At 41.3% G+C, this 16570-nt stretch overlaps 1 protein-coding gene across 1 annotated transcript in view; it reads left to right on the top strand.

Moving 5' to 3' along the window:
- The first annotated feature begins 2430 nt into the window (after positions 1-2430).
- DEUP1 (deuterosome assembly protein 1) overlaps positions 2431-16570 on the top strand; it is a 77438-nt gene continuing 63298 nt past the window's right edge. The window contains exon 1 of the mRNA XM_059710648.1: positions 2431-2459. Within this exon, the coding sequence (XP_059566631.1) occupies positions 2431-2459 (29 nt within the window). The remainder of the gene's footprint in view (positions 2460-16570) is intronic.

Raw genomic sequence — 16570 nt, 5'->3', positions numbered from 1 at the left:
TATAACATACACACGTACATATACATGTACATATTCTTTCCTATCTTTCTTCAAAATCAGGACTGTGAGACAGAGCTTCTGTCATCAATTATTCTTGGAATTTGATGAAATGGAAAGAATTTAGAATCACTCACTCTGTGTTCCATCCCACTAAGGAGCTATTTCCTTCTCCCTAAGAGGGAGGCAAGACTGTCCGCTTCTCCTAAGGAGTCTAACTTGCAGAATTTCTAAGGACCCAATGCGCTGCATGGGAAAGACAGGTACAGCTGTATAGGAAAGGCTGGCACAGCTGTATAGGAAAGGCGGGCACAGCTGTATGGGAAAGGCAGGCACAGCTGTATGGGAAAGGCGGGCACAGGTGTATGGGAAAGGCGGGCACAGCTGTATGGGAAAGGCGGGCACAGGTGTATGGGAAAGGCGGGCACAGCTGTATGGGAAAGGCGGGCACAGCTGTATGGGAAAGGCGGGCACAGCTGTATGGGAAAGGCGGGCACAGCTGTATGGGAAAGGCAGGTACAGCTGTATGGGAACCGCGGGTATAGTTGCTGTTGCTATCGCGACCAGAGTAGCTGTGCACTGAATGATGTTGTGTTAAAAGAAATCCAACTGGAAGACACTTTGGTGACTAGAAAAGACAGTTCCCTTTACCCCAAGTTTATTTCTTTTTCAAACCATTTCAAATGTGGTTAAGAGGGAGGAGAGCCAGGGGGATTTTAGACACTTGAATGCAGATCCCCCCCCTCCCCCCGCAACTCATTCCCCCCCCCCCCCCCCCCCACACACACACACATTTTGTTCCTTTCCTTCATTCATTCAATAAATACTTCTAGGACCCATGTTGGGTGCCGGACACCGGACTAGGCAGAGGGAGCCACAAATAGGAAAGGACTAGAATGTGGTCTCAGGGACCCCTTCATCTAGCGAGCAGACACAGACTTAAAAGTGGGGGGCAGGAGGGCGCGCTCCAGGGGGAGGTTTCCGCGGAGGAGGAGCATCCGAAAGCCGCTCCCGCCGCCGCCTCCCGCCTGTGCGCCCATCCCTGCCCCCATCCCCCACCTCACCCACCCCCAGGCGTCGCGTCCCCATGGCAACCAGTGGCCAAGCGGCGGCGGGCCAGGGCCCAGGGGGTGAGGCCACAACGGCCAAGACCTCGCGGCAGGGAGGCCCGGGCGGCGGGAGCGCGGCAGCCAGAGGCGGGGAACCTGGGCGGGGCGGGCGGGGACCCCGCGATCCTGCTCCTGGCCCTCAGACCCGGCCCGAGAGTGCGGCGCGCTGCAGCGCAGGTAACCCGCACCGGCCTCCCCGGCCCCGCCTCGCCCCCCGACCCTCGTCCCATCAGCCAGACATGCCCAAGAGGCGCGGGGAACCCCAGCAGGCCGGCTGCCCCTTGGGGGTGGCCTTGAACCCAGCGCGGGTCGCGGCAAGAGGCGGGGGTGGCTGCTGGGGCGCGCGACGGGTGGAGGGAGCCCGGGCTGCAGGGATGGTCCTTGCAGATCCACAGCAGTTTCTCCCTAAATGAGAAGGTCGAGGTTCTAGGTGTGTGCCCTGGGTAAATCACCTGGCTTCTCTGTGCCTCAGTTCCCCTGATGTGAAAGCGAAGGATTTGAGACCTACAAATGAATTTATTCACCTGGCGTTCCCCACCCCTACTCCTCGCCCCTCCTCTCCACTCACAATCCAGGGTTCCTCTTAAATCCTTTGATTTGAGAGTGACATCAGCCCAGGAGTCTTCCTCCTCTGTCTACCCCCCTGAAGGCTATTTAATTGACTTATTCAGTAATTCAGAGGAGTTGAAGTCCTTTTCAATACTTTGTCCATTTATCCTCATGAAGACGTTGTTGCTGGAGAAAGCTTTTTTGTTTTGTTTTTTTAACTTTGGGCAAATACTAACACCCAAGGGTGAGCAGGTGCCTACAGGGTCTTTGAGGAATTGTGAGATTCCTAATTTTAGGGAATTCTTAGTCTTTTTCTTTTAAATCTCTGACAAAACCCAGAAAGGGCCAAATAAAAAATTTACTCATAATTTTTTTTTATTTTTTACAAATAAACAATAACGGCAACCGTAGAGGATCCACAAGAAAGGGAAGTTTGGGAGCATTTAGCTGGAATAAAATAGGAATTCTATTTTACTCATCTCATGGACCTGGCACCAAGCTATTCTGTAGTGAATGCCACTTGGATTAAGTATCTCAATTATCTACTCACCACTAAGCCAGCGTCACAAACGCATGGGGAGACACACACATGCAAGTTTCTACAGTTTGTAGAACCAAGAGCATTACATTCAGAAAAACTCATACTAAATGGTTTACCAGAAGCAATTCTTGTTTTCTAGGTTAATAACGGTTCCTATCATTTTAAGAATCTAGACCATTTTTCCCCCTTACAGGTTAAACACTGAGAAATATCAACCAGAGGCAGTTTCTCGACATGGAGAACCAAGCCCATAATACAGCGGGGTAAGTGCTGAGAAATTTCTATTTAATAAATTGGTACTTGACTATGCCAAAAATGTCCTGGCGATACATGACTTTTGAAATTTAGTATTAATAGAAGGATATGCCAGTTATTTTTGGTGAGGAGGATGCGGGAGAAATCCGAGTGATTTTAAGGATCTATAGTTTGAGTCTCCAATTTAGACCTGGATCTGCAGTGGAAATCACTGTTTCAAACTTTGGGTGAGTTTTTTAGCGCTTCGGCTGTGCACAAGGGCCCCGTGTGCTCTTGGGTTTCCACAGTGCAGCAGTTCCTGGCCAGCTTGCCCCTTTCTTGCTGTACCAAGAGTCCAACCTTCCACAATTCTCCTTAAGGCTGAACTCAGCACTTAAGCATAGCCTCGAAACAGATTTAGCGCCTCAACACAGCAACAAGACTGGATATTTTACCGAAAGTTTCCTGGAGATCAGGAATAGAGTTGGTATAACATTCACCATCATAAAAAATTAAATTCCTTTTCACAAATATCTATCCCCACCCCTTCCATGACACCAGCACCACCAAGGTTTCTCTGTCTACTATTGTTTCATTAGCTAACTGGCCACTGGCTGACCCCAGAGCTGAGTGGGGAGGAGGTATGGTGGGGAGGGAGGTGCTAGTGTGCCTATCTTGACTGTGACTGATTTTGCACTAGTCAAACCACTTCAGGTATCTCACTTCCAGGTTTTCTGCTCAGACCATGACTTTGACATCAGGCTAAAGGGAAGCTGCACAAGTCTGGATAATTCTAGCTATCACTTTTTTTAAAAATGTTTTTTAAATTTTTATTGATTTCAGAGAGGGAGGGAGGGAGGGAGGGAGGGAGGGAAGGAGAGAGAGATAGAGAGAGAGAGAGAGAGAAACATCAATGATGAGGAGAATCATTGATTGGCTGCCTCCTGCACACCCCACACTGGGGATCAAGCCCAAAGTCCAGGCATGTGCCCTTGGCAGGAACTGGGGGCCCTTCATTACTACACTTTTGCCAGCCCAAGGTTCTAACATGGCAAAAGGCTGTTCCTAAATGAAAGAAATTAAGATGGGTAAACAATGATTGCAAATTAAATGAACAGTCTGGACTATGGGAAACCAAAGATGGCTGCTTGGTTAACCCGCTCCCTGGCATTTTGTTGTTGTTTTGGCTTTTGCATCCTTATCCGCCATAGTAACTTAAGCTGGACTTCATTCAGCTGCCACTTAGTTTGGGTTGTCAGTATGTTCTTGTTTTTGTGCATATATTTTCCAGATCAATTGAAGCTTTCCGTTGCCACAAGACTGATGCCCTCTCAACGGGAAAGAAACTGTTAGGAAATGTGTTTCCCACTTGGGATATTCCTTCCATAATCTCTAGTGATTAGGGCACCCACTTCACTGAACAAATCGGACTCACCGTAGAATCCTTGACACAGAGGTCCTTAGATAATAGGATCACTTTCAATTTCTTGTTAGGAAGTGTTTGAGCAGCAGCCAGCTCATCATGGTTAGGATCCTGGGGAACACAATAACAAAAGTTACTCTTTATTTTTGGTCTGAAACATCCAGAATGCCTTCTCTATGGCTCAGGGACCATTGTGGAAGAGGTAGGTGTGTGAGATTGTAAGAGCCAGATAAGAGGGGCACACTGGGCAGGCAAATCTGACTTCATCTTAAAGCTAATCCTCTCTCTTAATTGAACCTAGACCCAGTTGTCTTATTTTCCTCAAGATTAAGGAATGGACAAGAAAAAAGGGGGCATTGTAACAGAGTGAAATGGTAGGATTTTCTGATTCCAAGTCTCTGTTTAGTAGCTTCTGCTTAGTCTTGCATATACTAGTAGACGTATTAATCATTAGAAGGATTCTGCTTTTGGCTTGAGTTTTACAAAAACAATACATACTATCTCAGGATATAAGGGAAGTATGTGTTGTTTATCAAGGAATTGCAGGAAGCTCATGACCGAACTCACATCAACTAGGGTCAACAGACTAAGTACAATCTTCCTTGGACCCTTGCTGGCACCCAGATGTCTTTTGTAGTCAATCACCTCTTGCCACTCCTGTTTCCCCCTTCCCTTGACATAAAAGAAGCCTGTACTCTACTTTTTTTTAGATGGATTTGAGGCACCACTAAGTCTCCTATCTTCTTAGTTGGCACCTTCTCATTCAATAAATATTCCTGAGAGAGAGAGAAAGAGAGAGAGAGAGAGAGAGAGAGAGAGAGAGAGAGAGAGAGAGAGAGAATGAACCATATCTAGATATTGCTTTGTTTTGTTATTCATGAATTTCTACTAATTAATTTGTCCTTTTATGATCTATTTTATTTATCTTGCTCTGAATTTTGAGTTGAAAATTATAGTTCAGTTATTTATGAGTCTGGATTTAATGATTTCTTTAAATAATAAAAACATTAAAGCTCACGTTCCTCTTGTGCACAGCATTACTATGGACCATAGGATCAGTGTTCATCCTGTCATTTTCGAAATAGCCTATTACTTCCATTTTGATTTACTATTTAGCTTAAGAGATATTTAGGAAATACAACTTCCAGTGGGGAGAGAATTATTTTTTGTTATTACTTTCTAATCTCCCTACCACCATGGTCATAGACTATGACCTAGATGATATTTCAGCTTTATTAAGATTATTCTTGTGATCTATTGGATGATCAACCTCTATAAATGTTCTCTGGGCATTTGAAAACAAATGTATATTCTCTATTGGTTAAGTAAAAAAAATAAAGAATATCATACATATATAATCAAACCTTTTAATTATTATTATTAAATTTAAATTATGTTTTTCAAATTCATTATTACCTGACTTTTGTCTATTTGATCTGTCAAAAAAAATTTTACGAAACATCTTTATATAATTATAGTTTTATCCAATTATTCTTGTATTTCAAGCAGTTTTTGTTTTACATATTTTCATGTTCTATTCAATGTACTGAGGTCCATGGATACTATATCTTCCTGGTATATTATATGATTTTGCTTTATAAAATATCTCACAAGTATGAGTTAACGTTATTTTGTCTGTCTTCTACTTTGCCTGGTACTGATATTGACAACTCTTATTCATCTCCTTGTTTTCATTCTTTTTTATATCATATTGTGTCTCTTATAAATAGCCTATGATTAGTTTTTAAAATATAAATAACTCAATTAGAGAATCATCATTAAAACAGAGAATTTTATGATCATTAATGTTAACATTTGACCCTTTTTTACTTCACAACATTTGCTAGTCTGATCTAGTTTTCCTTCTTTTTCCTTTACAAGTTCTACATCTTATAAGTTATTAACTTACATTTTTTACAAACATTTTAATTTTGATTCCTCTTTTGGCATACTGAATTTTAACTATAACTTTAAATTACCTCAACCATAACTAGACTTAACTTTAGTAACGCCTTTGCTTCCACATTCCCTTATCCCACCTATAAGAAATAATCTGGAGTTCTAGTTCCTGGTTGCTATTAATTTTTATAAACATTATTATACATAGGATAATGTTACTTGTTATTTTATTCCTTTCTTATTTCAAGAATCCTTTTTAACAGCTATAAGTTTAATTGCATTGTTATTACTATTATTTATATACAAAACCTTCCCTGTTCCTAATTTTAAGAAATTTTTGAATTTACTTTTAATTTGACTGAAGTATATTCTTAGGTAATCTTTTCATAAAAATGAATGCGGGTGATTTGCTTTTTAACTTTTAACATGTCTTATTTTTACTTTTAAACACAAACTCTGTAACATGACTCCCATTGTCTTGAAGAATTGAGTGTTGCAGATGGAAAAGCGAAAGCAGTCTCACTCTCTCTTTCCTTCTTTCTTTTTAATGTCTAGAGGTTTATAGGATTTCTGTTTATCCTAGAATTTTAAAATTTGTCAGAAAAACTTTCTAGGTATGCATCCTTTCTCTTTTTTTTAATATATTTTATTGATTTTTTTACAGAGAGGAAGGGAGAGGGATAGAGCGTTAGAAACATGGATGAGAGAAACATCAATCAGCTGTCTCCTGCACACCTCCCACTGGGGATGTGCCCGCAACCAAGGCACATGCCCTTGTCAGGAATCAAACCTGGGACCTTTCAGTCTGCAGGCCAATGCTCCATCCACTGAGCCAGACAGGTTAGGGCGCATCCTTTCTTAACAATCTTTCATAGCACGTGTTAAACACTTTTACTCTAAAGATTCAAATTTCTTCAGCTCAGTGAAATTTTCTTCTATTTATTTGATATTAGTCTCCACTGTCTTGTTTCATTCTTATCTCCTAGAATATCTATATCTTTTTCTTTCTCTCTTAATTTTCATCATTGTCTTTTTTTCTCTATGTCACGGAGAACTTTATTGCGTTTTCTCATTTTTATTTCAGCAATGATTTCATTCTGGTTTTTTTTTCTGCCACTACTGAGATCTTTAGTGTAGACAACCATGTTTATATTTCCAAGTATTTCTTTTTTTGTATGTTTATTTTGTTGTTCCTTTTGCATTCAAAATTGCTTGTTTTTTAAATCAATGCAACATACCCTTGACTCATTAAAATATGAATAAGATTGTTTGAAATTATCTCTTGATCCTTTTAGCAACGACGTTACAATCAGTTATTCGGTGGGTATGGCTCCAGTGTATTTCTTCACACCCTTAAATTTGTGCCTCTCCCCAACCTCTAACAACTGCTCCACAGCTCCACTTTTCTCCCAGCCTCTGCTACTCTACCAGAGAATTCAAATAGAGAAATCTGCCCACCAACTACAGTGCATCTGCAGCTGCCTGAGGGTTCAGGCGGAGCCACCAGCCAAAGTGTAATACAGTCTAATATATTTAAGATTACTAAAGCTTATATTTAATGCACTTATATCTGACGGGTATTTCTAAATGGCAATTCCACAAATGCATTAAGCAATGCTAAAGTCAATGAAACACATACATATAGTCCCCAAATGTACAAATTCTGGAGTGTTATTATAGACAATAGTGTGGTGAAGGCCTGGGGATGGGGTAGGGGTGGATGTGATCAATGGGGGGGGGGGGGGGGGGCGGGTGAGAGGAAGGGGACATCTGTAATACTTTCAACAATAAAGATAAATTTAAAAATAAATAATTAATTAAAATTTAAAATGTTTAAAGTCAATTTCCTTATATATGGGGATGCACATATGAATTGAAAAAGAACATTTATCGAGATCTTTCTTTTCTTAGTTATACATGTACCAAGTTTAAAAAGTCATTTTGTTTTTTATCAGTTACCAAAAAACAGCTACCTCCTGTTCCCTGCCCAGAGGCACTTTTTTGGGGGTATTTACCTCCATCTCTCTAAATAACATGCTTATAGTGCTATTTCTTGATTTTTCAGTTTTAGACATCATCTACTGACATCCACAATGGTTATTTTTCATCACACACACACACACACACACACACACACACACACACACTTCAGATTCTTCTTAGTTGGGTCAATATTCTGTTTGTCTCATAATGACTTTCTAAACGATCTTTACCTCTGAGCCGTATAATACACTGTGATTATTTCTCATCTCCTGTACATTTTGTTTGTCCTGGCATTGATAACTCTAGTATCTTAATTACAAATGTTTTGAAGTTTTCTTCTTTCTGCATAATTTACTTCAAAAATGTCTTTCTGTTGGTACTTGACCTACTTGTGTGAATGGTTTTCTTCAAATGGCTGTGGTCCCTGACTGCCTGTTCCTAGTCAAGGGTGGTAGAGTTGAAAGCTGACAGGCAGCTCCATGTACATGGCAGGGCTCTGTGACAGGGGTCTTTACTGTATGGTCATCAATCTACTCTAGTCTCTTTTGGTGACCAGTGTCAGGCTGATCAGAGCCAGAAAACGCTCTTCTAAATTCTCCTGATGGGAGGGTATAAGTTGGGCTGCCAGCATTTACGCCCTCCTTCCAGAAATGCCTACGTGGGCTGCTTCTGGGCTTCCTCTCCTCCCAGCTCCCTTCATTTTTGTCCTTGTCGGTGTGACTGCATAGGTTGAAAAGACCCCCTCACTTTCTTTTAGTAGGATTTTGGAAGGGGATAAAATGCGTATTCATCCATCTTCTACCAAAAGTCTCATTTCTCTCTACTGAATCATTTACTTTTTATTCTGTGACTTACATCTTAGCCATTGATCTCATTCATTGAATCTTGTCAAATCCTTCCTAAAAATCTAGGTACTGTTACATGATCTGCCAAATTTTTTATCTGCTGTGAAAGTCATATTTTCAAAGAAACCAAGCAGATAAATATTAAAGCATAACTTCTCACATCTGAATTCAGAAAAAATACTTTAAAGCACTACTCTTCTATGTGTCTTTCTTAACCTTGAAAGTGTCCTTTCCAACTCTAAAGTATATTAATTGATAACAGGTTATATGGTTTTTTATGAGTTAAATACAGTTTTAATTATAGTGTATAAAATAATTCGAATATAAGTCAATATGTTGGTAGTTTAATAAATTGTAGAAATGTATTCTTTTTGCACACTGAAAATTCTTTTTAATTTGATTGATTCTCTTGCCTTCTGAATGCCCCAGACTACACCCCATTTTTCTTCTCCCATCATATTTTATCCCCACCCACCCACCCACCCACACATACTCCTCTCCAGAGTAATTAAATTTGACAACTTCTAATTTCTTGTGCCTCTGAAGAAGAAAGGTGAAGTAGACCTGGGGTAAAATACAACTTTGAAGGTAGATCCTGCAATGTTAGCACCGTGCTGAGTGATTATAGAAAATCAATGAGTGATTTTGAAAAGGAGAAAGGAAACTAGGGAGGAAGGGAGTGGGAAGATTGGGAAGTGGGGAAGGAGGGGGGAAGGGAGGAAGGGAGACAGGGAGGGGAACGGGGAGGGAAGGAAAGGCAGGGAAAGATTCCTTTGAGAGACTAATTAAGCTGTCCACTAGACCCCAGGCTGAGTGCCTTGAAGTGGAGAGTGTGAGGAATGTGTAGGACACTAACAGCAGCTGCTGTGTCCCTCTTTTAAATAGCTTCACAGCAACTTGCATTATATTTCACAGGCCAGATTTTGTTCCATGGCCAGGCCTAGCCCCAGAGGAGACTGAGAAATGTAGTTGTGTTTTAACTAGACACAATTCCACTCTGAATAACATCTGAGCTCCATTAGTATGGAAGGAAGGATGAATGTTGGGTGGGCAACTAGCCACATAGGAGATAAGAATAAGGTACAGATTTGGAAGTTATCAGAACAGGCTGGCATCAGAAGGTTCATTAGAAATTTCCAATATCCAGGAAACAGTATATTTCTTAGTTTTCTAGCATTGGAAGAACAGATTTTATCAATGTTTGCCTAATTTTTTGCTGTAAGGATCCAGTGAAATAACTGGCTCTAGTTTTAAATAGAAAATGGTAAAATGACTATCCTCACATGAACTAATACTGCAGTCTCTCATCATATAGACCTTTTGGAAAGAGGGAATTTTAGTTGTCCTAGCAATTGGCTTATAGAATCCAACCTAATGCACATGTAGATAAACATTTGTTTGTTATTAATTGTATCATATCTTTTTATGTAGTAATGTGAAATACTTCAGATATATGTTTACAAGGATAGTGAAGTTACTTATGCTTCTAGATAATTATAAAAATAACCCTGAAGAAAGAAGGTTAGTGCCTGCTAATATTTCACTGTCTTCTCACCTCATTCAATCTGTGAACCAAGATGTTACTTAGGATGTGATAGTTATTTTAGAAAAAGTTTACCTGTAATGTAGGTATTTTAACAGATCTTCCATTCTTTCCAGAACATGAAAAAGGAAATTTTAAATTTGTATGTGTGTAGAATTATAATAAAGTATTGATAGAGGCTTGGAAGCTATCACATTGCATTTTATTTCTATAAAAATCTTCCTTTGAAGATTATGATGAAGGCTTTAGAATGAGGCCTTTATAAGTACATTGAAGCTTGGTTTGTGAGGTAGTGGGATTTGTATCTCCTCCACACCCCAACATTAAGGTTATTGCAAATGAGAGAGAAGAATGGTCTGAATATGAGCCACCATCTCAAATAGGCAGTAAAAATAGGAGTTGTAATGTTGCTAAGTGAGCAAACACTAACATGAAGTAAATAACATTTTTTGGACAACAAGAAAAGTGTTTGAGGAAAAGCCACTTTTAGCTATAATTCTGTAATTAATTTTGAACAAGGGTAACCATGAAACTATGACCTAAAAGTCAAAAAGAAATAACTTTCACTGTACTGTTTCAGGAGGCAAGTGACTAAAGGGTTGGCTAATGTCACAGACGTGTCTGCGGAAGTGGTTCTGGGCTCCTCCTGGAGTCTCACCCACGGCTCTGTTCATGTTTCTCGTGTGATACAGTATTTGATGTGCAGCACAGGGTGTGTGAGCCACCGCAGAAAAGTTAAACTATACTTACTAGTATAGCTAAATGGAGAATAATATAACTCAGACAAATGTACATGCAAACATTTGAGAATGAATTTCATTAAACTGTTTTGAAAAAGTTAAGCCCTAATATGATTGCTCATCAGCCTTTTGGAAACTCATTTTCTTAGACTCTTCTGTGTCCCATGAAATGGTCTCCTCTTACTCTTTTCTCTATGCTTCCTCCTCCTCGCTCCTTCCCCTTACTCTATGCTCACTTCCACATTTCTCCTTTAATCCTCCTCTTCTCTTCCTGAGCTGAAGACCCATTTCTACTCAGACATCTCTCATGTTCCCAACTGAACTCACTTTTTTATTTTTTACCGACCTTTTATCCACTTCTACTTTCCAGATTGGTGACGGGTAGGCTGACCTACATCCCAGTTTTCCCAGAACAATCACTGCTTACACCTGTTTTGCTCGCATAATTATTACAAGCGCCCTTTTCAATTTCAAAATTGTCCTGGTTTCAATAGCAGGTTCTATGGTCACCAGAGCTACCTGTCTGACGAAGGGTTGCCTAATAGGAACCTGCATGTAAGCCCATTATGTTGTAGGCCTCTGGCCTGACACATAGGCCCATGTATCTTACCCTGGCCTTTTCACTAGGCATGACTCTCTCCACATTCCATCCCCTGCCCCTTCCCACAGACTCGCCACTACTACCTCCATTTAAAACATCAGCTTTCTATTTTGCCCTCTCTTTGTCTCCAAAGTTGATATCATGATATTTTGACTCTAGGCTCACCAGGCTGGTTATCATGCTACAAGTCTCAGTGTGCCCCCGCCCCTCTGGTTTAAGGCATTTAGACCTCTGTCCTGACCTGGATCCTTCTCTTGATTACTGCTCCCGAGGATAAACCCAATAAGTAGTGAGGGCTGTGGTGTGTGTGTCTTATTGTAGTGTGTTAGACACAAACCCCCAAAATAATAAGAGCCATGGTGTGTGTGTCTTAGTATAATGTATCAGACACAATCCACCCAGTCTCCAGAGCTGAGAGATTCAGAGGGTTTCTTTTATTTTTTTAGCTCCTCAATCAACTTTTCTAAAGTTGGAATAATAAGGTATTTGATGGGATGTTGTGAGGATCCATGAGAGGAAGTGCAGGAAAATAATTAGCATAGGGTTAGCATTTGACTAAAGGAACAAATGAAAATAGAAATAATGTTAGTGCCCAGATCTGAGAAGGGGGCTAAACTAAGGCCTTTGTATTTTATTTTATATTTCACTAGATTTAGGAGCAAATATTGATGCTACTCAGACAGCTGCTGCTATTAATTATCTCTAAAAACTGAGGAGAGACAGGTATACAAGTAGATGGGGCAGTTGAATGTTTAAAGGAGATATTAAATTTGACCCAAAAATGAGTTTGATATAAGAAGGAATCTTAGTTAAGACTCTGGAAGAGATTATCAGTGGTTTATGAGCCCCCAGAGGGGAAGCAGTGGCCGCTGGGATGCAGCACGCACACACCTGCCCACGGCACACTAGACCCGCCTTGGTTCACAGGGCTCATAGGCTGTGCACCAGGGAACTCACAGAAAGAGCTGTACTGGGGCTCCGGCATCATATGTTGCAGAGCTTTTCATGACATTTTTATGGGGGGAGGTGGAATTGTAAGGTTAATTAAGTGGATTTGCATCTGATTATAAGGAAAGGCATAATCAGTGGATCACTGTCACCTGAAGGGCGTAGTAGTGAAATGCCATAGGCCAGTGATGGCGAACCTATGACACGCGTGTCAGAGGTGACACGCGAACTCATTTTTTTGGTTGATTTTTCTTTGTTAAATGGCATTTAAATATATAAAATAAATATCAAAAATATAAGTCTTTGTTTTACTATGGTTGCAAATATCAAAAAATTTCTATATGTGACACGGCACCAGAGTTAAGTTAGGGTTTTTCAAAATGCTGACACGCCGAGCTCAAAAGGTTCGCCATCACTGCCATAGACTCTGTCCTCCATCTCTTCCTTCATGGCATTGTACAATCACTTGTATGAAAAACACATGTATATATAAAACAAGTAATGTTTATCAAATGGGCAGCTGACACAAACTGGGAGATATAGTGAATAAAATCTGACAGAAACAGGATCTCAAAATGTAAGCTCAGATGTTACCTCATTTAGGAAAGCTGCTGTGATAGCCCACCATCCAAGTCTGAATTCAGTATCTGCCTTTCTATTCCCCTCCTATTCATCCATCTCTCATTGTTCCTGCCTGCCTTGTAGGTGTCTACCCACAGGCAGTTGATCTTGTGTCTCTCTCTTCCCAGTTCCTCACATAGTGGACCGCAGCCACTTAATGAATATTTGCTTCATTAACGAACCAGTCATGACGAGCCACACTGTGAGGCTGAAACTATCAAGCTAAATTTTAATAAGGAAAATATAAAGCCCTGCCCTTGTGCATCCCCCATAACTAAACAAGCACAAGTTAGTGACTAGGCGGGAGAAACCAAGATGGCGGCATAGGTAAATACCGGAGATTGCTGCCTCGCACAACCACTTCAAAAATACAACTAAAAGATGGAACGGACATCATCCAGAACCACAGGAAGGCTGGCTGAGTGGAAATTCTACAACTAGAAGGAAAGAGAAAAGCATACCGAGACTCAGAGGAGGTAAAATACAAAGGTGCAGAGGTGCATGCGGAGAGGGCTGGCGGCTGAGCACACAAATGTCTTTTTCAATCGGGAGGGAGTCTCAAGCTCTGAGCTCCAATTCCGGGTGAGTCTCTGGGGACCCAGACTCATACAGGAGAAACGGGACTGTCTGGCATCGGTCGGAACTCGAGGGCAGCTTTCTCTGGGAGGCGCTCACAGCGACTGCTGGGGCCTCTGAGGGCAGGACTGAGAGCAGCGATACTGCTCGCTCTGCTCGCCCTGTTGATCCCCTGGGACCCCCGCTCCGCCCAAGCTGTGCATGGAGGCTTTTGCATATGAAAGGCCCAGCCCTTTGTAATCTGAAAATTACTTAACAAACTGCAGCTGCCCCAAGGCCCCAGGGAAACTTGCATTGCTTTACAGCTGGCTTCTGCTGGGTAGCCTCAGGCAGAGGCTAGATTAGCACCTCCTTAGATCCAAGAGCCAGTGTACCCAGTGGTCAGAGTGTGACCATCCAATTACAACTCCTCAGATCCATAAGGAACACACTCAGGGGACAGACTCAGTGAGCACCAAAGCCCCACTGAAGCAAGTCTTGCCCCAGAACGGTGTCTTCAGCACAGAAGTTCTCCCACTGTAGACACAGCTGATTCTCACAGCCAATTGGCCTGGAGGTCAATCCCTCCCAGTGTTACCTACAACAATCAAGGCTTAACTACAACAAGACTGTGCACAAAGCCCACAAGGGGGTGCACCAAGAGTGTCTACCTCAGGCAATTGGGGAGGCTGAGCCACTGAGCCCTATAGGACACCTAGTACAGAAAGCCACTCTATTGACACAGCGAAGCATAAAAAATGCTGAGACAAAGAAAAAGGACACAAATGACAGAAATGGAGGAAAGCAAACTACTGGATATAGAGTTCAAAACCACACTTTTAAGGCTTTTCAAGAATTTTCTAGAAACCACCGATAAACTTAATGAGACCCTCAAGAAATTTAGTGCGACCCTCGATGTTGTGATAAAGGACCAACTAGAAATTAAGCATACACTGACTGCAATAAAGAATATTATACAGACACCCAACAGCAGACCAGAGGATTGCAAGAATCAAGTCAAAGATTTGAAATACGAAGAAGCAAAAAACACCCAACCGGAAAAGCAAAATGAAAAAAGAATCCAAAAACACAAAGATAGTGTAAGGAGCCTCTGGGACAGCTTCAAGCGTACCAACATCTGAATTATAGGGGTGCCAGAAGAAGAGAGAGAGCAAGATATTGAAAACCTATTTGAAGAAATAATGACAAAAAACTTCACCTACCTGGTGAAAGAAATAGACTTACAAGTCCAGGAAGCGCAGAGAACCCCAAACAAAAGGAATCCAAGAGGACCACACCAACACACATCATAATTAAAATGCCAAGAGCAAAAGACAAAGAGAGAATCTTAAAAGCAGCAAGAGAAAAACAGTCAATTACCTACAAGGGAGTACCCATACGACTGTCAGCTGATTTCTCAACAGAAACTATGCAGGCCAGAAGGGAGTGGCAAGAAATATTCAAAGTGATGAATGCCAAGAACCTACAACCACGATTACTTTATCCAGCAAAACTATCATTCAGAATTGAAGGTCAGATAAAGAGCTTCACAGATAAAGAAAAGCTAAAGGAGTTCATCACCACCAAACCAGTATTATATGAAATGCTGAAAGGTATCCTTTAAGAAGAGGAAGAAGAAGAAAAAGGTAAAGATACAAATTATGAACAACAAATACACACCCATCAACAAGTGAATCTAAAAATCAAGGAAATAAATAATCTGATGATCAGAATAAACTGGTGATTATAATAGAATCAGGGGCATAGAAAGGGAGTGGACTGACTATTCTTGTGGAGGAAAGGGGTGTGGGGGATGCGGAAAGAGACTGGACAAAAATCGTGCACGTATGAATGAGGACAGTGGTGGGAGGGGGGTGAGGGCGGAGGGTGGGAGGGGAACTGGGTGGAGGGGAGCTATGGGGGAGGGGGAGAAGAGGAACAAATGTAATAATCTGAACAATAAAGATTTAATTTAAAAAAAAAAGATAGTGACTAGGCGGCTTTACTCATAGCTTGTATGGCAAAGAAATGAGGTGTTTAGACAAGGATAAAAGCACCTTGAAAAGTATGCTTTGCCCTTCTCCCCTCCCTGATTCAAACTGATCTTTATCTGCTTGAATAAAAATATATGGCACCTAAAACAAAGGATGTGAGAGTCCCTCTCCAAGCTGATTAGATCATGCTTAGATCATACAGAAAGTTCTGACTGGCATATTTCAAGGAGGAAATCGACAAACAGGAACATGTTCAGAGGAGAGCCACTGGGAGTTATGAAGAGTCTGAAAGTATTACTGTAGTCATTCATTCTTTCACTCATTTAACTCATGTATATTAAGCATCTAGTATTTTCCAGGCAGTATGCTAGGTAGTGAGTGGTAGAGGAAAAAAATCTTATGGGCAATTGAAGGGAATAAACAAAGACCACCCAAATGAGTACAAATGAAGCCTATTTAATTCAGCGCTCGTTACAGAAAGGGAGTCAGCCACCATCACTTGCATTTGGCAGAGACTCAAAGGCAGGCAGGAGAATAGAAAAGCTCTATGGTGAACAAAAAGCTTCAGGTTTGCTCTGATTGGAGGCTGCTGGCACAGAGAACCTGGAGGCCAGATGTGAGAAGTGGGGCATCTTACATGATTGATTTGGGAAGCATATTTGGCTTTCTCTAGTTGGTCCTGATTTGGAAGTGGGGGCAAAAATTAAGGAAGCTGTCAGCCATTGACCAAGTCCTGACCATTCTAGGACCATTGCTGTAGAGATTATGGGTCTGAGTCTGTTGTCATGTGTTCTGGCCATTGTCTGTATGTTCAGCCTCTAATATGGAGCACTGAGGAGAGAAGATGCAGGAGAACCTGGAGGTACACTGGTAACTGTATTCATCATACTGATAACTCTAAGGTTGACTATATTGAATAGTCCTGATGGATCACACTAGGACCAGTGGATGAAAGAGTTCTTTAGTATAGGAAATAACTTTTGAAAAC

The sequence above is a fragment of the Myotis daubentonii genome, chromosome 9, assembly GCF_963259705.1.
Source record: "Myotis daubentonii chromosome 9, mMyoDau2.1, whole genome shotgun sequence".
NCBI lineage: Eukaryota > Metazoa > Chordata > Mammalia > Chiroptera > Vespertilionidae > Myotis > Myotis daubentonii.
Note: the sequence above shows the minus strand (reverse complement) of the source record. Positions and strands in the feature narration are given on the sequence as shown.